Source organism: Lactuca saligna, chromosome 9 (assembly GCF_052625555.1).
Source record: "Lactuca saligna cultivar CGN05327 chromosome 9, ASM5262555v1, whole genome shotgun sequence".
Taxonomy (NCBI): domain Eukaryota; kingdom Viridiplantae; phylum Streptophyta; class Magnoliopsida; order Asterales; family Asteraceae; genus Lactuca; species Lactuca saligna.
This window is the reverse complement of record NC_136425.1, coordinates 22,236,523-22,262,493: the sequence shown is the minus strand read 5'-3', so window position 1 is coordinate 22,262,493 and position 25,971 is coordinate 22,236,523. Positions and strand designations below refer to the sequence as shown.

Genomic DNA, 25,971 nt, shown 5'->3' with positions numbered 1-25,971 from the left:
TTTTTTGAGTTTTTGATTTTTTGATTTTTTGATTCTTTGATTATTTGACTTTTTGATTTTTAAAATTTGCATATTTTACCATAGTTATAGTTACATGAATTAAATATGATTTGTAAAACTTCTACATGCCTTGTTTATAAGATATGATCTTTGAAACATCTTCATTTGTGTGATTGATCGGAGTGAGAAGCAAAAATATTCTGATAAAGATGTTCCTTAGTTATATATTTTCATTTTTAAATTATTTTTTGGAAGAAAAACCACTAATGATTTGTTTATTTTATTTTAATCTAAGCCATAGTTTTACCTACAAAATGAGCTGACGAGCTGTTTTTTATGAACTAGATGATTTGATATGCTTTAAACAATATCAAATTAGATAATCACATCAATTTCCATGTAGGAATTTAGGGCCTAATCAATTTCTACTCATTTTCACGAATTAAACTAAAACGAGCCATATAAACCTACCAAATAACTGGCTATTCAATTAGATACTTATACGAACATACTATTACATACTAATTTCTTATACAAACATATCAGTTTTCACATATGAAATTATGAAACACAAATCAGTTAAACTACTTTTAACCGGGCTTTCCTCTTATGTGGGCCGTTGATCCACCCGATGGCTCATGACTCAGACAAATAATTTCTGTCTCATGACTCAGACAAATTATTTCTGTCTTAGAATTAATTCAACAACCTACACAATGTATCTTAAAAAGGTAAAAAAATAATAATAAGAAGAAAACAGATTTTTTTTCCCATTCCATCCTCATATATATATATATATATATATATATATATATATATATATATATATATATATATATATATATATATATATATATATATATATATATATATATATATATATATATATAGAAGTAGGTTTATGCGAAAACATAAATATCTTGCGAAAACAGATTTATCTTATAAAAATCAAACACGTGTACTATAAAAGATAAATTTATTAGTAATAAATTTATATTGGATCGTGTTATGATAATATAGATTTAAAAAAGTTTTTAACAATTATTTTTTTTTCACGTCCTTAACCATTTTTAAATTCACGTTTTCATAATAAAAATATCAAAAATCATACTTTGCTAAACAATTTCTCATCTATTATCGATTATCATAATATATTTCAAAGTTTGAATAAATTATTGTTCAAATATAAAGCAATTTCTCTTCTACCCAACTTGCTTCTTTAGCCCCTACTCATGGTTTTTTGTCCCAAGTTTTGTATAATTTTAGATATTTTTTTATCAAAGAAATTATTGCGACCCCAGCCCCAGGAACATATCTTCTTTAGGCCCACTATGTTTTGGACCACGGCAATTTTATTGACTGTGATTGACTTTCTTGTCATTGGGCGCAAATGGCCTGCCCCATCTGTTACACCGTCCATCTCGTTGGGCCTTTTATGTTTCCTTTCCACATTAAATGAATAAATGATGATGGATCGCTTTTTATGTAAACATACATTACTCTTTTATATTTATGTTAGGTATATACATAATATATAATATACGTTCGATAAGATTTTAATTTTGATCTCTACAAATGATAATTGATATGGTTAGGATCCGTCTAAAGTAAGAATTATAATGGGATCTTACAATCCTGATTAGGATTTTAATATTTAACCTAATTGGATCTCACATCTTTAATCTTTATTATATGATTTGAGTCTCCAAAGTTCAACCATATTCAAGTTAAAATTTATCATTGCATGTCCCAAGAAATCTCATAGAATATCACCATTTCATCCACTTATCTCGAATTAGGTACAATATCGTAACACTCATATTATTCCGTTGAGATCTTATGCATATACTTGTACATGATCATTGTGATTGTTTGTTGTTTTGCTTAAGAATTATACTTCATTATTTTCGTCGTATGAAAAAATAAGAATTTGGTTCATGTTTAAAACATTTAAGTTAATTATGTCTTAGTCAACATCAAGTTATAAGTTATAATGGGTACCACATAAATAAGATGTTACATGTGAATTTGAAGATTAGTACATTTTGATAGTATCTTTCGATCTCAATCCGATTTTACTATATGTTGGATCAAAGGAAAAGAAAGCTATAAACCAAGAGCGAGATTGTTGGGTCAAAAATATGGTTTATACTTTGCTTTTTCTAAACGTTTATTATTTTTGTTTTGGGCCGAAAATATTAATTGGTTTATTTGTAGCTTGGACCGAAAACCCATGTGTTTTCAGTCTAGCATTGGGTTTGGGTCTTGAGTTTGCGGTCCATATATATATATATATATATATATATATATATATATATATATATATATATATATATATATATATATATATATATATATATATATATATATATATATATATATATATATATATATAAGGGTGAGGAGTAAAAAAGAGAGACACAAGTGGTTCAGCATGTGCTAGAGAGAGAAAGTGAGAGAGAAGAAGAGTGTGTGTGTGTGTGGATCTTATGTGTATGGACCATCATTGAATATTCATCAATACACCATAGATTCATCAAGTTCTTCTTCTTCTTCTTCTTCTTCTTCTTCTTCTTCTTCTCTATTGTATCTTGCATCATCCGCTTGATTGTGATTCCGCACCATCAAGCGGATATGATTGATACATCTAGCTAATTTTTGGGACTTACAGTTGGTATCAGAGTCATACTAGTGTCAAATCTATTCAAGCATTGTTTTCGATTGGAGTATTCTTCATTTTCGTGATTGTTCAAGCTTGGTTACTGAGTTTCTGCTATTGATCGTGATTTCAAGGCCAAAGGGATTGAAGATCTACTCGAAATAAGTTGTTTTTATAAAATTCTGGGTGTTTTCGGCTGCAAACTGCTCACCAGTTTTCGGCTGTAAACTGTGTTTTCGGTTGAAAACAGTTTTTGACTGCAAACATGTTGTGTTTATGGCTTGTGTTGTGTTCTCGACTGCAAACTGTAAACTGCCTTGAACCGTAAATTGTTCTCAACTGCAAACCCGTATACGACCGTAAACACTATTCGGCCGTAAACCCTCATTGGCTGTAAATCTTAGTTTTCGGTTGTGAATCCTTTCTGTTTTCGGTTGTGCTTTCTTTACAAGCTTCGTTTTCAATCAATTAAGAATATTTTAAAAAAAATGGAGTCGCAAAACATGACAATTCATCAAGAGTTAGATTCAATTATGGGAACTACCACAAGAATCTCGCATCTTCTGTCAGCTGAAGGATTTCCTGAATGGAAGTACTGAATGGAGAAATACATCAAAATGAAGGATTTCAAGGTATAACGCAACATTCTGAAGGGTCCAGTTAGAATCGCTACCACACTTGAAAATGGAACCATTATCGACAAAGAGTTTACAAATTACACAGATGAGGATTTCGAGAAAATCGAGGAACAAGAGAATGCTATTGCAACACTGACAATGGCCTTATCTCCGGAAATTGCACAAGGATTCCATGAGTATGACTCAGCCAAAGCTTTGTGGGAAGCATTGATTGAAGTTTATGAGGGAAATGAAGACATGAAGCAGAGCCGTCAATACATGCTCAAACAGAAGTTCAACATGTTTAATCATATTCTGGGAGAATCATTGGAGGCTTAACTACAACGATTTATTACTCTTACCATTGAGATGAGTTCTGCTGGAATTTAAGTGCCAAGATCAGAAATTAATAAGAAATTACTGAATTCTCTCCCTAAGTCATGGGACATGAATATCTCTGTTATCAAGAAGACAAAAAATCTTAATTGAATCAGTCTTGCAGAAACAATGGCAATCATTAAAGCCTGTGATCTTGATGACAAGCAAAGGGAAATCAACCATGTGAACTCCTATTTTGCTGCAAACCTTGGGATTTCATCGAAAAATGCCTTTTCATCCTTTACCACTCCATAAAATCAAGCTTTTGCTTCTCCACAAACACCATCCCATGTTGTTCCACCATCCATGCCTTATCCACATGCATCATCCTCCTCAAAAGCTCCTGTTACCACCTCTGCTCCCAAAGAAGCTGAAGAGAATATGGCCCTAGCCTTTGGCCTGGTGAATTGCTACAATGCCTTTGTGGCTGGAGAATTGCCTCCTCAGATTTCTTTCGTTGATCATGATCAGATTCACCCAGAGGATGTAGAAGAAATGGACATTACACGGAAAAATGTAATGGCGGTGTTTAGGGCCAAACATTTTGCAAAGAAAACTGGAAAGAATAATTGGGGGATGAATGCAGAGAAGAAGGTTGGATTCAACAAAGGAAAGTTGAGGTGCTTCAATTGTCACGAGCCTGGTCGCTTTGCTCATGATTGTCCAAAACCTAATAGAAGAGTAAATCATGAAAGGACAATGGTGCCAGTTGAAAATAATATGGGAGCTGCTGCTAACAACGAGACTGCAAATCTGGCGGTGGTAGCTCAGTCATTTGATTGGGAAGACCAAATTCAAGCCCTAAATATTTCAGGATCTGAAAAATGCTCATTTGGCCCAGATAAGTGAAATCCCTGAGAATAATGTTGAAGAGGATCCTGAAGAAGAGATGATGGAATTGTAGTTTGCCTTCATGGTATCCACTACCCTTGAGCTTGAGAAAAAAGAGACCAGTCAAATTTTTTGTTCTCAAACATGCATTGATACTGTTAAATTTTTACGTGAACAAATCGAATTATTGCGTAGAGAAAACGAGGACCTAAAGTACGAAGGATATAACCTTAGGAAGGTCCAAAGACCACTAAAAGAACAATTAGAGGCCAAAACTAAAGATTTTAGGAAACTACAGGAAGAGTATAACAACAAATGTGAGAACTACAATTTTATCAAGAAACAACTTGCCACTGTGACTAGCAAGCTTGACACATAAAAATTCGTTTTGAAAATGCTGATTTTAATTTCAAAAAGTTTGATGTGTCAAGTGAGATAATTGAGTCTATGATAGAAAAACAATTAAAATTTAAAGATTATCAAACCAAGGGTCTAGGGTACCACAGTGTTCCACCTCCCTTCAATGACAACTATACCCCACCCCTTGAAACCAACGATGAAAAGTCACCTACCCAGTTTGGTCCTCCCCCTGTACCAGCTTTAGTTAAGACTGAACAATCTGAGTCAACCGAGGATATTGAGCTGAACGATTCTAATGACTCTACTTCATGTGCAGGTTAAGTAGTGGAAGAGGAGGACAAGGAGAACAGAATTAATTCCAATTCTGTTGATTCTGTTGATTGTCAAACATCATTGAACTTTGAATCTTATGCTTCTAACTCAGTTACTTCTAATCAACCTGCTGTTGGTAAATATAGGCCATCAAAACAAGTGAAATAGACGGGTTGTTGCAAGTGTGCTTGTGGGAACAATCAGAGACACTGCGAGGGTGTGCTTCCAGGGATAGGCAGAAATGACTTCCAAGTGAAGAAACAGACTTGCTTCCACTGTATAACACCTGGATAGGGATGAGATTTAGAACCAGAACCAGAACCGGTATCGTTAGAATTGGAATATATAAAACCAGTTCTGGTTCCGGGTTTAAAAATTGACTTTATCTGGGTTCCGGGTAATCCGGGTTTGGGTCCATCAGGTCCGGGTAAACCGGATTTAAAAACCAGAATCGGTGTTTGGAACCGGAACCACTTTTAGGGCCGGAACCGGTTTTTGTGAAACGTTTAAAAGATGCATATCTCATTCGTTTCCACTCCGATTAATATGCGAGTTTTTCCAACATCTAGTTTAGAGTTTGTACATGATTTTAGACTATAAATTTTCCATTTTTGGTTTTATATTCATTGACTTATAGTCCTCCAAAGTCGAGATATTAAAACTGGAAGTTTTTAGTTTTTTTTTTTTTTTTTTTTTTTTGTTTTCGGTGAAAGTTTTAAAACATGCATATCTAATTCATTTGAATTCGGATTGACATGTGGTTTTTTCCAACTTGTAGTTTACAGTTTGTACATGAGTTTAGATTATAATTTTGTCATTTTTGGTTTAATATTTAATGATTTACAGTCATCCGAAGTCGGAATACGTGTCTTTTAGATAATTATGGGACCACTTCATATATATGTAATGTTTCATTAAATCTGTTATTATGGTAAAAACATAAATTGTTGATGGACCTATTTATAAAATATTTACTTACTTTGTGGGTTAAAATTCCTGGTTTAACTCAAGATCCTCAAGATCTCTTCCATCTCTCACATTAAGGTATATCTCCATTTATATATACATGTGATGAGGAGCAGATCAAGACATATAGAATACACACATAAGATTCGGGGGTCAAATTGCTGAGGGATTTTAAAGAGTTCTTAAGATCAACTGGAAAATTCAACAAAGTTCTTCGGATTCGAATATCATAATGAAATCGGAAATCAATCCTTCATTCTTATTGTTTAAGTTTTCTTTTAATCAGATTTGAGATTAAAAATCCAAAGTTTATGCTTCCGCATTTATGTTTTTAGGTATTACAATTCCCAACAATTGGTATCAGAGCCTCCCCAAATCTGTTATTGGAATTTTATTTTGGTTTGGGTTCGGTTGATCTTTGAACTATTACATACCTTTTATTAATCCTCAGAACTTTGGGTTTTAATGTCGTTTTTCAAGAAACAAAAAATAAATTAATAAAAAATAATTTCTTGTTACCAAGAGTCGGCTATCAACATCACTCTTAATTTATTTTTATGACCATATTTCATTTGATTTCATTATATATATGTAAGAATATGGCAAATGAGAAATTCAGCCAACAGACTACGAAATTTGTTTTAGATGTACTACCTTATTGCTTTCCAATTGGTTAATAATCAATGGAAAATATGCATGATCATTTCCTTGTTATGTAATAGGCATGTATTGGGGATCTAATCATCGTTCTAAAATGACACGAGGCGCACCATGGCGTGAGGCGTAGCCTAACTGTTACGAAAATGTCAAATCCGGGTTTGTTTAACGTGGCGTCCAAAAAACGTGTCAAGACGTACCTTATCACGTTATGCCACGAGTTTTTTTTTTCAAGGCGTGGGTCTTTTTTTGTTTTTTCTTATTTGCTCTGAAATAATTTTGTTTTTGTTAACTTTTTTATTTTAAATATTAATATAACACTTCTAAAAACTTTATATATATGATAAATTTCAATAATTATATAATTTATCTTTTTTAATTTATATAAAATAATCACGCTTTGAAAAACATCATGGCTCACCAAAGCTTGTCATGACTTAGCTTTGATATCGCCGCCAAGCCCATGACTCACGTTATTTAGAACATTGGATCTAATTGAAGCCATCTGTTATTATGATTTATTATTTTGGTTATTTGATAATCATTATTTAATAGTTTTATTTTATAAACAATACAAGGAATCTATGCACTCAAGTTAAGTTTTTTTTTTTTTTTTTTTTTTAATTTTTTTAATTTATTATTATTATTATTATTATTATTATTTTGATTATCAATATATTTTTAATAATGACATGTTATAAATTTGTCAAGTAAACTATGTTGACATCATTATCTTTACAATCTAATTGGTGTAAAGTATTGTGGCCCATTTAAGGAAATTATTTGATAATTTGTTATATATCAGTTTGACACCATTTCATGTATGGTTGTCTTTTATGTGTGGTTATCAATAAATTAAGTTATGTTATTATTTATTTTCTTGGAAAATTTAGTGATATAATATATCGCGAATGTGATCTTTTTTTTTTTGGTAAATATTAATTTTCTAAGAATCTAAATATTATGGTTTATGTGTTCATTAATTCGGATATCAATCAATCTAAAAGTAGGTTAATATTTGGCCGAATAAACACATATATAATAATAAACATGCCATAATCTTTTAGGTTACATGTTATTAATAAGTCAATCCAAAAAGGGGCTTGTTAATTAACATGATTTATTGTCAATGTTTATTATTAGATTTTATGGTTTATGTGTTTATTAATGCATATATTAATCGACCCAAAGGTAGGTTAATATTTGGTCTGATAAACACATGTTTGATGATAAATATGCGATAATTTTTAGGTTACATGTCATTAATAAGTTAATACAAAGAGGGGCTTATTAAATTGACATGATATATTGTCAATTCTTATTATCAAAATTTATAGTTTATGTGTTTATTAATGCGAGTATTAGCCGATCCAAAGGTAGACTGATATTTGGCTGAATAAACATATATGTTGTGATAAATATGTGGTGATTTTATTTTTGTTCAATGTGATTAATAAGTCAAGCAAAGAGGGATTTGCTAATTGACATGATTTATTGTCAATATTTATCTCTAAAACAAGATTATCTCTTGCAAGTTAGTATTAGTATCCAAAGACTTGATATTAATGTTGTATTGATACTTTGTAAAGATGTTATAAATTGAATTTATTGATTAGAGTTTATGGATTAATGAGTATAAAAAATAGATTTGCTTATATTTGAATTATGGTATTATATATGTTAACATTGATCACATTTATAATTCATGTACTTAATGAAATTAACTTTAAGGAATGGAATGAGGGCATTATGTTAGTTCTCAATTGCATGGATATTAACCTTGCATTTTGAGTAGAGCAACATTCTTTGAGGATGTTGAGTTTGGGGGAGAAACAATGTTAAAACATTGTCCTTAAGGAGGAATCAATCTTGATTCCTATTATTGCTTTCGATAGTATGAACCAGTGATCGACAATGTTATTCAATATCCTATTCTGAATGCACAAACTCAACAACCTCAATTTTGGATATCCTATGTGTGGTACCACATTTTCATCAATTTATTATCTGTTTTGGTATTGAGGTAAATATAGTAGAGGATTTTGTGAATCACAAATTAAGTGGGAGTAAATTTATCTTTTTGGTTTTGGGCAGATATCTATGCAATTCAATTTTGGATCATAAGAAAGCAACCAAATGAATTTTGAGATATCTATGTACTATAGGAAATTCAGATGTTTTAGAGATAATTTTTATATTAAGAATTAATTTTATCAGATGCTAAAATGGTTACTGATCCATATCAGGATACTTTTACATTTTAGCATGATGAGCCATTTCATGGAATAGACTTCGGTAGCTTCTTCCTTAATGGCAACATAATTTGTAGTATGGAATATGGTTGCGGAAATTTGTCACAAGGCTACACATTATTGGTATTGAAGGACCACTAAAGTTGTGATAATAAGTCAGCAATGTTATATTCCAATAACAGAAGTTCTATTAAGTTAAAGGATATTGACATTAAGTTTCCTTCTGTTAATACAATAGTGCAAAATGGATATATATATATATATATATATATATATATATATATATATATATATATATATATATATATATATATATAGCACATATGAACAAACTCCATAAAAGCGAATCCGCTCATTACCTCCTTAGGTCTTTCATGAGCATAGTACACACGCTGGTGTGATATTTGGTTTTAGTGGGACTTTTATGGTGCTTTATTATGTTTTATGTACAGAACTAAGAATTTGGTTAACTCCATTATTAGTTGCACTTATTTGAAATTTGATCTCAATTCAAGTTAGAGAGGAACTTGTTGTAAATCTATTTAGATTTTAAAACTACACATCATATATAATCTATGTCGTTAGTTATATATGTATATGTGACCATTGATAGGTTTAATTACGTAAATTGTAACGAAGACCGCTTGATCATATACTATTATGATTAGTGTACGAGATTGTTTAAGGGTACCATTATTATGATAGCATTTTTTAAAGTGCTTATACAATTATATGTACATTTATATATTTGTGGTCCAGTGGGAGATTGTTAGATAATTAGGTGACCACTTCATATATATGTAATGTTATCATTAAATCCGTTATTATGAAAAGAATATAAATTGTTGATGGACCGATTTATAAAATATTATTTACCTTATGGGTTGAGTTACCGGTTTGACTCAAGATCCTCTAGTTTGCTTCCATCTCTCACATTAGGGTATATGTCAATCTATATATACATGTGATGGGGAACAAATTAAGACATATTGAATACACACATAAGATTCGCGGGTTAAATGGATGAGTGATTTTAGAGAGTTCTTAAGATCAACTGGAAAACTCAATCTAGTTCTTCGGATTCAAATATCATAATGAAATCAAGTATGAATCATTCGTTCTTATCGTTTAAATTTTTTTTAATCAGATTCGATATTAAAGATCCAAAGTTTATACTATCGCGTTTATGTGTTTAGGTATTAAAATTCCCAACAGTGTCATAATAATATGTTGAACTTAATTAGAACAAAATTGTTCCATGCAATTGCAATATCACAATCAATCAAGCTATGACTATCTTGATAAAATATCGCAAAAGACACAAAAAAATGTCAAAAGCATCCAAAATCCAACCTAACCTATCGTTCATGTCAGAAAAACCGTGAATAAAAAAAACGAGAAAACATCGCCATATTGTTAACAGAGTGCTTAGGGTTTTGATAGTTTGTTATTTTCAAGCGATAAAATATTAGTACTATTTATTATCATTCTTCGATTCAAAGTTGCTTGATTTTATCAATTTCAATTTTAGCAATTTCAATGATAAAATCAACGTGAAGTATAGATTTTCAAAAAATTAAATATTGAGGTAATTAAAAACAAAATTACCCTAATACCCATACCTTTTATCAATTTAAATTAACTGTATTTAATTGTATTACTGTCAACAAACTATCAAATTGCCACTTTGAAGATAACTTAAAACTTTTGATTTGTTATTGCATTTTTTATACTTTTGTGTTTTCAAACAAACCTACTTCTTTACTTGTATGCATAATTAAAATTAATTTAATTTTAAATTATATATTCTTTATCATAAATATACAAATCTTCTACAATAAGTGGAGGACTCATGACCAAAAAAAAAAAAAAAAAAAATTAAGGGATACTATACATGATTTTACATAGAACATGAAACTTTTCAAAAAAAATTATGCCTAAAAATTTGAGGGGTAGTATCCCTAAAAATTTGAGGGAGGGTGCTACCTCTGGTTTTAAATTATTCAACAAAAAATAATTATTATTATAATAGGAATGAATAAGAGTTATCAATAATATAAGATAAAATGAAATATGATATTCCTTTTAACGTCATTTGATATTAAAATGATAGAAAAGGGGTAAGTATAAGTACATGAAGTGAGAATGCCTAAAAAATAATGGAAGACAGCGATGGATCATCTTCCGTAGTTAAGACTTAAGACACACCGGGGTCGGATACGGATGCACGATCCGGTCCCCGCCATCAACTCTCTTGAAAGAAAGAAAGAAAAAAGAAAGATGAATTTGGTTGCAGAATCAAATTGAAGCCAGGGGACCATACAGAAAACGTTGCTTTCGGACTACTCTAAATGGCTTCTTGAAAACAAGAATCAATAAAGCTACACATACCTTGCCAGATTGACTGCCATTGAAGAACCAGTACGATATCCAGTTTTTGAGGGGCTTTTTTTTTCATTGAAAACAGAGAAAGCTGAACGCCTTTCTCTGCCGCACAAAGTGCACTTACCCTTACCTTCCGTCATTTTCCGTCAGCGGTTGCCAGTTGCCATTGCTATTGCCATTGCCATTGTCATTGCCAATGACTTCTCAGTTTTCGAAGCAACTTGTCTCAGTCTGGCCCCCCTTCAACTTTGCGTGCTTTTATAAAGTCCTTTTTTAGTTAAACAGTTTTTGATATTTTGGCTGTGATTCCTCTTCGAAGAAATATGAATTTGGAAGCGTTTCAGTTTGTGGATGAAGAGATTCATAACCTGATGTCGGCGGAACCACCGCTGGAGACTGGCAATTCCTTCACGGCTCTTCTCGAGCTTCCACCGAATCAAGCGGTGAAGCTTCTGCATTCGCCGGAGGAAGAAACACCAAACGTTTTCCCCTCCGTGACGGCGAAGGAGAATTCGCCGGAGACGACGGGATCGATTCTAATCCTACAAAATCCGAACCTTATTATCAGTAATCCGGTGAAACAAGAGCCTCTGGAATCAGGTTCCCTGCACAATTCATCACCGATTTCCTCAGATCCAATAGATTCAATGTCAACAAAACGAAAGGATCGAGATAAGACGGTTTGTGACTTGATTCGCCATTTTACCTCGATTTCTACGATTCTAATTTCAAGTAACTGACCTATTAGAAGCAAAATTTATCAAAATTAGGTGAAATCATCGGCGAAGAAGAGCAAAACCGCTGCAAAAGTCACCGAACGCGAGAAGCTTCCGTACGTTCATGTTCGAGCTCGACGGGGTGAAGCTACTGATAGCCATAGCTTAGCTGAACGAGTAATCATAAACTCATAATCATTCATCAAAATCAGTGCATTTATAAATCAATAATTATGGATTGATTATTGGTTGATTTGACAGGCAAGACGGGAGAAGATCAATGCTCGGATGAAGCTTTTGCAAGAACTGGTCCCTGGTTGTAACAAGGTTAGCCATAACCACATTTGACTTTTCATATAATCCCACTAAACAAATACAATAAAAAGTTACTTTTAAAATAGAAGATTATGTGGCTTAAAATTAATAATTGCTTGTGACATTAATACAACACAGGATCTAAATTTTTAAAAGGTTTGAATGAAAAAAAATGAGGGGATTGTGTAAAATAGAAAAGAAAAATAGTTGGTTGAAAAAGTAGGATCATTTCGAACACTTTTTTTTTTTTTTAATTATTTAAATATAACTTATTATTTTAAAAATTAAGAGGTTATTGAATAATTAAAAGATAAAAGGCTATCAAAACCTTTGAGTCTCAAAAATTAAAAATCTTTCTTTTAATTTAAAACTTAAAAGGTTACCAAACAAAGCACTAAAAATTAGCCAAAATAAAATTATATTATGAACATTATAATTATTATTGGAAGAATATAAAAAAAATACATTTTATTATTGATATTATATAAATGGAAATTATGGCATTTATTTTGCTAGCTTTAGCAATAAATACACTACTCATAAATATCTTATTGTAAGGATACGATAAATTTATTATTTCTATGCATTACACCTATTTTTCATTATCTTTTACATCAAGAGAAATATTCAATTACACCCATTTAAAAAAATGGTCTATAATGCTACATTAACAAATATTATATAATTAATAATATATACTCCTTGAGACTCATCAACTCTAAATTGTAGGTTTCTGGTACAGCAATGGTGCTTGAGGAGATCATCAATCATGTACAATCCCTACAACTTCAAGTAGAGGTTAATTAATTAGTCTTTTTCAAACTATTACAATCTTTTATCGATCTTAATATCAATTTAAATTTGGTCTCATAATAATTATTACCATTTTCTTCTCAAAACCTTCAATTTTATTGCAGTTTTTATCGATGAAACTCGCTGCTGTTCACCCAAGAGCTGATATCAACTTCGAAAGTTTGTTTTCTTCCGAGGTAAAAATAAGTTAAGATCAATTTAATCTTTACTATAATGTCACAAGTAACCAATGTTAGATATATAATATTTTTATACATTATAATAATAAACTAAAAAGAAGACAAACTCAAAGTTAAAAGAACCATTTGTATAAAGAAACTCCAACACCATATTTAATGTTAATCAGTAGTATAAAACCATATTTTGTGTTATATTGTGGGCTGACATAATTTTTTTAATATTAAAAGGTGTAGGTAAACAGTAAGGAGGATATTAACGTCTTTTACATAGACAAGATGACACAAGTTCTATGTTGCTCCACCTTTTTGGTGCAACTAAAAAATATTTTTTTTATCTCATTGACATCAGTTCTAGTATAAGCCTCTTACCTAGTATGAATCTGTTACAGGTCAAACAACAGTATAAGTATGTTATATGTTGGCTTTTTCTCATGACAATCATTTACTTGTTTATTTCACCAATGTTTTGAAAATTTTGCAGAGTGGGTCCCCGATGGAGTGCAACTTCACGGGGTTGGCTTCGCAATCATGGTGGCCTGATGGAGAAGTGAATGGGAACACACAAGAAATATGGCATCCTGATGGACTCAGTAACTTCGTAACAACAGAGACCTCACTTTTGAGCTACGACTCTTCAGGTAATTCAGGTAATTAATTAAATCCGTAATCAAATTCTTGTTATCACGTAAATAAAATCTTGTTATCATGTAATTAATTATAATGTTCATTTGATTGAACCAATTTTGTTGATTGTAAATAGCTTCTTGGCTGACTAGTCAGCTGAAAATGGAGTTATAATGAAGATGGTGTGTCACTTCAAAGGTAGCTAGCTTGTATATATATATAAAGTTGGGAGTGATTTATAGAAGATTAGAAGTGAGGTAAAAAGCTATAAAATTTGAAGCAATTTCAGAAGTACGCGGATTTTAATTCAATGTAGTAACTACTAAGAAATTGAGTACTTATATATGTAGATTTTATAATTATGTCATATAATAACATGTAATAATACATGAATAAAGAAATCGCGACATAATTATAACCATTCCTGAAGTTTACCATGTATATAACAAACACGATTTTTGACACTACCAAATAAAAATCATATTAAGAGTTATATGGTATTGGAATGATGCGACTCAAAACCCTATAGAAATTTGCAAGAAATATCAATATGTTTTATGTTTCAGACAGTTTTAAGATCAAGGAACTTTTCTAGGTTGAAATGTAGGTCCGACGTGTGAGTATGTGGGTTTGTTTTCGGGCAATTTTGTGACACAACCATATAAGTATCATAACATATGCACAAACCAGACATAATTTATATACAAATTTAGAATATGTAATAATCGTTTTTAAATTATAGAATGAATCATTTTCTACTTTTTTTTTTTTATTTTTTTTATTTTTATGTTTGTGTCCAATTAAACCAAAGTCCTTGGGCAACTAAAAATCAAATATAAATTTTTTTTCAAAGGACGCTATTTTGGTACTTGAGTTTTGCACACATAATAAACTTGGTTGTAGTAGACGGACTTAAATTCATTAAACTTGTTAGATCAAGTTTTAAAGAAAGGTTGCAATATAACGTTTTGTAAGAGGCAACTTCTTTTGGTTGGGTTAGAAACTTAGAATTGGAACTTTCCTACTTGGTGGAATTCAATGGATAACATGTTTGAATGTGCACTAAAAAATCATTTAAAATGTTTGGATAAAAAAGGTTATTCTCTATTTTCAAAAATTAATTTGAACCGTCCCTTGGTTTGATTTTTCTTACACGCTTAGTCCCTATTAAAATGAAATGATTGTTTTACCCTTACTTATTTCTTTTTAGATTTTCTTTTATTTCTTTATCAGTTTTAAATAAAAAAATAAACCAAAAATCTCCACCCCTCTTTACGACACTTCCCTTCTCCTCTCTTCCCACCTCCTTATTCCTCCAGCAACACCTCGATCTGAAACCCTCCATCTGAAACTTCATCGACGACGTCCGATGATGGCACACAAGTGAAGAAGGAGATCGTCGACTTCCGAAAAAGCATCACCATCGTAGTCCCTCTCAGAAATCTTCTCTTCTTTTATGCAACTCCACCGGTCACCCTGCATCTGCAAATCCAACCTGTAAATCTCAAATCCCTAGCGCAAATCGGTGTAAAACCCAACAGGTGGCGATGAACGCTCCATCTTCGGCGAACAGGTGTTGACGAAGACGGAGATTTTCAGTTGAACATATGTAGATTCGACTGTGGAGCTTCGATTCTAACTGTGGAGATTGATGTTTTGAATGAAGATCTGTCGAAGAAACCCTAACCAACGTGATAGCGGCACACATGTGAAGTGGCAACGGTAACTTAGAGGCGGGGGTGAGGGTGGGCATCAAAAGGAGCCTCTGTCATATTTATATTAAGAAAGAGGGTAGAGAAAGAAGTTGAAGACCATCACATGAGTCTCTGTTAGATCCTATCGTTTCCACCGGAGAAGAAGAGCACCAGATTCCGACGAAAAGGCTCTAGAACGATGACCACAACCACCCATCAGAAAGTTGTGGGGAATGTTCGCTGGAGGGTGGAGACGGTGGTGGTGGCCGACAGTTTGTATGTGTGTGTTTGAGTGCTTCTTTCCAATCAGTAACAGTGAAGGGGTGGATATGCCGGGGAAAATGAAGGGGATGGGGTTTGTTTTATTTTTTTTAATTCAAATTCATAAAAAAAACAATAAATTGATTTAAAATATATATAGAAGGGTATTATGGTCATTTTAAATTAAGCATGGACTAAATTCGCAACAAAATCGTGTTTCAGGGATGAAGCATGTAAGGTTAAAACAAAAGAAGGACGGTCCGAATTATTTTTCTAAAATAGGGACTAAACACGTTTTCTGGCATATACACGAGAGACGAATGATGTAATTTTACTTTTTATTCTGGTGTTTATTGCCTTACAAGTTGTTTGGTTCTAAATAATTTTGTAATGAAGTGAATCCTAAACAAATTTGTAATTTAAAACATGTTCCATGATCTTGTGAAACCAACAAAAGCAAAATTTGTAAAATATTTTAGCAATTTTTTTTGAACTGTTAACTCACGTAAGTTTTAATTTTGACTTCATATGATATAACTAAAAGTAAGACTAATAAGCAATCTTTTAGAAAAAATCACATTTCCTCGTGTTTTTTTCACTCCAAGCATTAATAAATTTCATAAATTCCAAAACATTCATATTATAGTAAGAATAGTGTATATACCTGGTGCAGATGGCTTGACCTTGCCATCCTTCAAATCTTGTAAGTATTTAGGACAAATTTATTTTTAGTGTCCTTTTTTGTTACAATAGTAGCAAGTGCCCTCTTTGGGATCACTAACAACAAGAATATCATAATTGGGCTATGACTTTCACCCACTACTAGATGTTCCACCATGGGCCTTGCCCTCCCAGTTCGATTGAGGATTAGTCTTCCTTTTCTTTCCTCTGTTTTGCCTAATGGCAAAGACATGAGCACTTATGGCAGAAGGGACCTGATTTTTCTTCATCCATGATTTTATTGTCTGTAATAAGTTGTGGAGTTGGTTCAATGTGGTCTCCATGCTGTTCAAATGGTACATTAAGATAAATTAATCATAATTGGGAAGCAAGGAGTTTAGGACCGTGTCTATGGCCAACTCCTTGTCAAAGGACACATTGAGGTTTTCCGAACACTCCATATATCTCTCCATTCTATGTACATGATTGCAGACATATTCTCCCTCCTTCAACTTGCATGCCAATAATGCCTGGACGACCTCATACCTCTCTTAACGTGCTTTCATGTGAAACTTTTCAACAAGATCCAAGCACATCTCATATAACCAATAATCCTCATAGAACTTTTGCAACTCACGTACCAAGGTTGCAACCATGATGCAAGCGACCTTTGTTGCATCATCATAGTGTTGGTTATAGGTGGCAAGCTCCCCTAGAGTAGCAGTTGAATCATCGACTTCGAGTAGAGTTTTATCAAGAACATAGTCTTTGCCCTCGTATAGAAGAGTCATTTTGAGATTTCGCATCAAGTCCATGTAGTTTGGACCAACTAATTTATTTTTTTGATAGGATAGATAGAAGAGTCAACTTCAAGTTGTTAGTGGAAGATTGAGCAGCAGTAGCATCTCTAGGAGTATATATATATATATATATATATATATATATATATATATATATATATATATATAAAAGATAGATAATTTTTAGTTAGTTGACAAAAATCCTTAATATTTTAACCCAAAATAAATATTCAAGGCTAGGAACCAAAATACAAATCACAATCAAGAAGAGAGATGTCGTATTCTTATTGCAAATTAATAAGGGTAGGTAAGACAATTTATCAATTTCAATCTAATATGAAATTCCAAGATCTTTTGAGATTCATTGAATCTTATCAATCACATGTTTAATCTTCGATTACGCTCTTCTATTTGTGACTGGGATATTGAGGATCACAAACAATAGTTGAATAATCATGCAAACACGCTTGACAATCTCGATGTCATTTAATCATCTCAAATTAATGTGACGGTGACCACGTAAAGTCCAGTAACAATGATTTTTTTATTTGTGACAGCACGTCAACTTTATAGTCCCAAATTAGTGTGTAACACCCTGTTTTGAATCGTTTCCTAATTCGGGGCCATGACCCGAAGATAAATTATCATAAGGTTTGGGGCCTTGGGGAAAGAGAGATTTAGACCCCTTTGGATGTGCATAACGTAGATTAGGAGATCCGAGAGTTTAGTTTGTGCTTTGGAGCCCAAGGGTATAACTGTAAAGTGGCAGTTTGGGACTTTGTGAATTTTGGATTTAAGTTCAGAAAGTTTTAAGGAAAATGAGAGTTGATAGGATTGTAGAGCTTCTCATTACCTTTCCGTGGATATAAGGATCGTCAAAATCGGACCTAGATTGAAGAAGTTATGGCCTTCAAAAGTTAAGAGGTTTTTGGGCTAAGCCTAGTACGTTGGGTGAACAAGGTGTATGCCGGGGGTACTAGCTCGAATGGATCGTGTATGGCCTTGGGTATGTTGGGCGTACCAGTAGTACGCAAGGTGTACTCTTGTCAGGTACAACCCTTAATTTAGGGTCTTGCACCCTTTTTAAAGGCCTTAGTTTATGTTCAAACCCTATTATCTTCAGCCTCGATTGACCTTAACCCTAAATTCGAAACCCTAGCCTTCATTTGAGCATTCTTGAGGCTTTTGGTGTCATTTTGGTGTGCCTTGGAGAAGAAGGATATCTTGTTGGAAGCATTGCTTAGTTTGGAGCTTGTGGATCCAATCTCTAATCATCTTCATCAAGTTCAGGAGGTATAAAGCTTATAACTTGATGACTCTATGTGTTAGATCTAGTCTTGGCCATTTTTGGGTTTATTTTGGTCCCTAGAGTCATTCTTGTGCGTACGAGCTACTCCAGGAGCTTAGAATGTTAGATCTTACCATTTCTGAGGTTGTAGGTGCAAACAAATGTCATCTTGATGGGTTTGGTTGAATCATGCTTAAGTTGGTGTTCACATTATGGGTTTAGATGGATAACAACAGGTTTTTGGGTCCCATTAAGGCATGAAAAGGAGTAAAGTTGGCAACTTTATGGATTAATACCTTATTTAGAGGTTAGATATGAGTTTGGACGTTTTGGTATTAAGCATTAAGTGCTTAATGAAGGATTTAGTCACCTGGTGAGTACGTTGGGCGTATATACGCGTACGCTCAGCATAGAGCATGGTGTCCCGTCCTCATGCTTGACGAGTAGTACATTGTGCATCAAAAAGGAGTACACAAGACGTACGAGTTGAGTATGCAGGGAATACTCCTAAGATGCTCATTTCGGGCCTTTTGGGTTTTAGGTCTTTTAGAGTTTGGGCCATTGGTTGTTTGGTCAGTTATAAGAGGGGTAAATGGTCTTTTACCTATCGGAAGGATTGCATATGGCTTTGACCATGGATTTTGGGAAAATACCTTAATTATTGATTAAGGATAATTTGGTTATGTTTAGTGTGAGGATTCTAGCAGCAGCAACTCGTGTGCTCGGTTATGTTGGATTGAGATAAGTCTCCTCATTGTACCCGTGGGTCGAAGGCCCCACTAGGATCTATTATGCTAGTTGTCTTTGTGACTCTTGCATGGTATGTTGGGCTAGGCCCATGGATCAGGAAGGGCTAGGCCTATTGTATGTTACGTATCATGCTCGTTGTCTCTGTGACTCTTGCATTTGTATTTTGGGCTAGGCCCATTGCATGAGGGTAGGCCCATTATGGTGGGATGGGCCCAATGTGTGGGCTAGGCATAATGATATGTATGGTATGTGGTATTTTGGGAAACTCACTAAGATTTGTGCTTACGGTTTTATTGTTATGGTTTCAGGTGCTTCCGGTTCGAAAGGGAAGGGCCCGACTTGATCGCAGCGCATCCACCCATGTTTTCACAACTTCATGATTTTGGGATTGTACTCTGACAACTGTTTTTGTTCTGAAATACCTTTGAATAATTAGAAAAATGATAATTGATGTTTTTGGTGGAATTAAAAATGAAAATTTTACCTTATAATTTTTGGGTCATTACAAGTTGGTATTAGAGTCTTGGTTTGAGGGATTCAGGCACACTCTCGAGTGTTACTAAACTCAAACTGAGGTGTTAGTAATCTTTTAAAAGAAAAAAAATTTCTAAAAATACTTTTGTAAATAAAAAGGGTGTGATGCGTGCAACCGGCCGAACTAAAGTAAGCGATTCCTAGAATATCCATACATGTTCATATGTTATATGATAGGAATGTTTGCATGCTAGGATAAAGCCAGGGATTCCTTCAGGAATTGCATGATAGATTGACCTGATATGTGATGCCTCGTAGCCTAGGAATCATTAGATGCTATGATTGGGAATATGTATTGGTAGTAGTAATTGTTAAGTGTCTGCTTTAAAAATTGTATACGGTTAGGATCATATAGCCTCAGAATGACTAATTTTTCCTTATTTCCTATTCCTTGTCTGGTTGTGATCCTAGGGTAGAGTCTTTTATTCGACACTCTATTTGATCCTGTATTGTGTATAATTTGCAAGCATAAGGCAACCCAGAAATGAGAGTGAAATTTCCTAACATGAGTTGTAGTAGTGAGTGGTTGATGTTCTTTGTTTGTTCTATGGCTTGGAGTCTTACTGCACAAATAGTGATTGCTTTGTGCTTTGTAGAACTCTTAGTGATGTGAGTTAACTATTAAATGAATGTGTTAAGTCTAATGTGGCAAAGGTTGAATAATCTTTGAGTGATGGATTCGACCCTATTGCATAACTCTTGTCTGAGTCCAACCATTGTAGGGATGAGTCTTTTACTCAAAGAATTATCTAATCTTTGTTGTATGTGGTTGTATTTATGAAGTGGTTAGTTGACATTATGGGGAGTTCTTCAGTAGCTGATGGCAGGGTGAGATCTGATGGGTTTTATGTATTACAACATTCCTATGGTGCACATGCAACCCTAATTGCTTTGGATCTAGCTTTTTCTCAAGTTATACTGCAAATTAACTTTCCAAAGCAAAACCCTAATCTAACATACATATTTTTGAAATCAATAACTAAACCAATGTTAGAATAATACATTTTCCTTGTTGTTTGGTTGATCTTGACCTTCAAGAGCTTAGTTCCTTAATTGTTACACCTCTAATGGAGTCACAAACACCAAATAACAATGAATGAACAAGAGAGAGAGGATGGAGACTACTAAAATCAGTTAGGGTTCTCTTAGAAAACATGGGGGCTGATTTCAACTAGCCAAGGGTTCCTTATATAGTTGTGCTGCTAGGGTTTTATACTGAAACCCTAATTCTCTGCTTAGGCCTTAAGAAATCTATGGAACCCTTTTAGAAGGCCCCTTAGACGAATTTTATTATGGGCTTCCACATAATTCATCCACCCCTTCTATTAGGAGTCCACATCCCAACTACAATGATTACTGATTTACATAATTAGTCCCTGTTCTTTTAATTAGTCTCTTTTGATCACCAAATTAATTCCTAATTAATTATGATCAATAATAATTAAAATAATATGATTTCTCAATTAATATATTATTCTTATAATATATTAGTAAATCATTAATTAACCTCTTTCTCCAAAACTCATCCTATCATATTGTTATGGTGAAGGCAACCTAGAAGGACCATGCTACTATTGGGCCAAGTACATCCCAGTTATAGTTATGGGCTTAAACACCTATTCCAAGAGTCTCCCACTTGGATAAGTCTAATAACTATAACTACCATATGCCACTTGAAAATCTGATTAGCAATCGTAGCTCTCAAAAGCTGCTGTCAAATTCTGACCTGGTTAATGATGCGTCCTTTAGATAAGGGATCATATAATCCTCTGTTCTGCAAGATATTATGTGGACAAAGACATGAAACATAATCATTCTCGATTTCCAACAAATTGTTTCCCGACTTCTGATTTGTTTGACATAGAACTTAACTGAACCATCAATTCAGTCCCGATCGGACCCGACACATAAGTCAACATAAAATCATCGAGGGGCCCAAGATATCGCTTTTACCCTCTTAGGATAAAAGGAACAGATAAACTTTGACTTATATGCTTGGAGTATTTACTCATCAAATTGTACGCAACAACACTTTTTATAACATCAAGTTATTGATGCGTTTACGCATTATCAACGTACAACCAACTTGTAAACAACAAGCCATATATCTCGATTTAAAGATTATATGGTATTATCGTCTCACAATCACTCGTGATAAATTCCATGAAGTGATTTACAGGAGCGTGGGTTTAATCCAATACTCAAATCTTATTTCAAAAGTACTCATGAATGTTACAACAAACCTTTGTTATGTCTAAACACTTAGACAATCTACAAACCAATTCATGACAGTCTCACCTCATTACTTACTCCCAAAGTATGATCGACTGTGGATAATTTGAACAATCTAATTATTCTGGAAGTAAAACATGCAAAACTAAAACAATAGTAAACAATCGACACCATATAGTAAACTTTACTCATAAATAAATCTCCATTACTTAATCATAAAATGTCAATTACAATTATCTATTACAAGTTTCGAAACATCTATCAAATCACTAAAACTAATATCGTCCTTCAGAACAATGCTCCTTGCATGTTGTAAGTGCTTAACCCTGCTCAGACCCTTTGTGAGAGGATCTGTTGGGTTCTCCTCTGACGATACCCTCTTGACTACGAGGAGTCCTCTTCTACCCTATGTCTAATAAAGTGGTATTTTCTATCGATATGTCGAGATCTTCCATGATCCCTCGGTTCCTTGGTTAAGGCAACCGCTCCTTCGTTATCACAGAAAATCTCGATAGGCTCCTTTATGTCTGATACAACTCCAAGGTCTCCAATGAAGTTCTTCAACCATATCGCCTCCTTCGACGATTCGCTTGCTGTTATGTACTCTGATTCACACATTGAATAAGCCACCTAATCCAACAGTCGGGATCCTACGAGATTCTAGGAAGTGCTTTAGTGGGTTTAGTTACGCTGTTCAATGAGTACTTGGAGTACCAGTTTGAGAAGGTGACCTAGAGGATTTAGGATAATTCTTGAGGAAAGTATTGATAGGTGTAGAAGGTAGTATTAGGACTGTACTACTTAAAGCACGGGATCCATACTTAAATCAAGGAAAGTCACAGAGAATCTAAGAAGTCTATGAGTTGAGGATTCTTAGGTATGTTCTGATCATTTGTATGATTGTTTTTCAGAATGGTGATGAGCACATGTGGAGGAGGTTCAGGTTCCGATTCAGGCTCAGGTACAAGTATTGAGCCGATTGATGAGCGGGTGCATGAGTTCATCTTGTCGGAGATTACTTGTGATATTTTGGAGTAGAGTCATGTGATCTTCAAAAAGGTCAAGTTGGGGATTATGGAGATTCTGGATGAGCATCTAGGTGTATTCCGCAATGAGATTATGGATATTGTAGGAGCTTGTACTATATCTTTTCGAGAGTTTTATGCTTATGGAGCCCCTCACGTTCTTTCGGGAGAAGGACCCCATTGCTAGTAGCAGATGGTTGGCGGATATGGTGAACGCTTTCTGAATGAGTTTCTGCCTCGAGGGGTCGAAGGTCAAATTTGCTTCCTGTATTTTGAAACACAGAGCTCGGGATTGGTGGGAGGAGGTAGACTTCGCTTTGGGAGGTGAAGCCCTGGAGACGATGTCTTGGGATGAGTTTATGACCCGGTTTAGGGCAGAGTTTGCACCAGCTATTGAGGGGCAACAGTTGGCGAGGGAGTTTCAGGACCTTCGCCAGTCAACTAAGATTATGGTAGAAATCACTACCAAGTTTCGGGAGAGGGGTTTGTTGGTTCCATAGTATGCAACGGCCGAGGAGATAAAAAATGTAAGGTATCATGATATGCTGAGGGATGAAATTAGGGAGTTTGTGAGTTTTTTTGGGTGCGAAAGCCTGAATGATATGATTGCTAGAGCCTGAGAGCGGGATATCAGTTTACATTCATGTATGTTATCTCCTTTGAAAACTCACTTACTCTTTATATTTATAATATATCCAGGAAGATTAATCAAGCCCATACTTGATTATCATATATAAATGCATCTCTATTATTGGATTAGGTGCCTAAGTCAATAACTAATTTAGTATAATCTTGAATTATTAACAAAGTCATTTTTGGTTGCCCTCAAAACTAGTAATTGAATAGGATGACTTTTAGAGAAAGATATATATATATATATATATATATATATATATATATATATATATATATATATATATATATATATATATATAGAGAGAGAGAGAGAGAGAGAGAGAGAGAAAGATAGAGAGAGAGAGAGAGAAAGAGAGAGAAAGATAGAGATAGAGAGAGAGAGAGAGAGATTGATTTATTAATTTATTATATGATTAATACTAAATAGCAATAAATGAATTTGTTAATATGTTATGAAAATAACCTATTAATTAGAAATAGTAATATTTAAAAAGCCTGACTCTCTTCTTCAGCAGCACTTTTATAATTAATTAGATTAATTTTGGGGTTAAATGTATTTTTTAAAAGTGCAAGGGTTAAAGTGAAATTGTTCAATAGTTGAACAAGAAAAAGTCCAGAACCTTCCTTGGAAGGAGGTGGACATAATTAGGGTATTCCATGGTATTTGGATTATTCCTTGCAGATAAATAGGAAGCTGGATAATTACCAAATTAAATAAATATTATTTTATTCATTTAGGGTTATTTAAGCCTTTAACTTTCGGCCTACCACTCCTCCTACTCCAAAGAAGGCGAAAATCATCACCTCTCTCCTCTCTTAAAAGTTTCTTGTTACTGGTGATGGGTATGAATTATCAGGGGCATGACACTTGTGGTGTTAGCTTCCAAGTTATTGAAGAAACGATTGTTGATTGTTTACTACAACAATCAAATGGTATGTTGTTTTTTCTACAATAGAAATTACCTAGGGTTAGTGTATTCTTGTTATTCAATAGAATGTTACATCAATAGTGTTATGACTTATATTTTTAGGTTGCATGTACCCATAAGTGTTAAAGATTTATCCGCGTTAATACATGTAAAACCCATCAATGGTATCAAAGCGTATGGTTGTCTAACAATTAAATGTACATTGCTTGAACTTGAACAAAACCCGAATGAGGAAAACAGAATCGTCCTTCTGTCGCTCCACCACGACATGGCATTTTCCACCACTAAGTGGTGATTTGCGAATTCACGTCTTTTTCCGTTCGACCACGACATGGTGGACCATTAGATCAACTAAAAAAAATCAGTTTTTGCTTGATTCTTAACTTGATAAGGATAATTAATTTAGATAATGTTTTTAATTGTGTAAAACTGAATAATTATATTTTCTAATCAGATATCCTTATCTTGAATTTGTGAATTATCCTTATATTTTAATTATATTTAATTATTTGATTAATAAAAAGATAAAGATCAAAACATAATTGGTTTATTTTAAATTAAATTAATTCATTAATTTCGAAATTTTAATTTAAAAACTGTATTTTTGAAAAGCTTCAAAGTACACCTTATATATATATATATATATATATAATATTAAAAGTTAATTACCATATGTATAAGATTAAGTCAGTCAAATCGCTAGTACGCCTCATTCACGTAGTCATATTATAAGGGAAGTTTATGGAAGCGGCCTATAAAAAGACCACCGTTGGGTATTCATTCTTACCCGCCACTCTCTTGTATGGTGTAACAACCGGCTTGTTTGGGTCAATATAAGCCAATAAAAGTCTAATTCTTAACCATGCATAGGTGACACCACATTGTAACCTTGTTACAGTTAAATCACCTCTAGTAATGATGGCATGATTTATATATATGTTTATAAGTATATATAAATTAAGAACCATGTTTATATAAGTTAATAATTTTACTTTGAAAACCATGCTTATATGAGTTATATATATATATATATATATATATATATATATATATATATATATATATATATATATCGAAAACCATACTTATATAAATTAA

General features: G+C 33.2%; 1 protein-coding gene across 4 annotated transcripts; it reads left to right on the top strand.

The window, feature by feature from the left end:
- The first annotated feature begins 11,740 nt into the window (after positions 1-11,740).
- On the top strand, positions 11,741-19,972 carry LOC145014735 (transcription factor bHLH48-like). 4 transcript variants are annotated; one of them, XM_078973166.1, is made up of 7 exons: positions 11,741-12,097; positions 12,188-12,310; positions 12,395-12,460; positions 13,178-13,246; positions 13,366-13,437; positions 13,922-14,078; positions 19,826-19,972. In XM_078973166.1, the coding sequence occupies exons 1-7, from the start codon at positions 11,741-11,743 to the stop codon at positions 19,858-19,860; spliced, it is 879 nt and encodes a 292-aa protein (XP_078829292.1). In that variant the 3' UTR covers positions 19,861-19,972. The 4 variants fall into 4 exon arrangements, with proteins under 4 accessions (XP_078829292.1, XP_078829290.1, XP_078829291.1 ...); XM_078973164.1 differs by having other exon boundaries at positions 13,922-14,087; XM_078973165.1 differs by lacking the exon at positions 19,826-19,972 and adding an exon at positions 14,201-14,485.
- Positions 19,973-25,971: the final 5,999 nt, after the last annotated feature.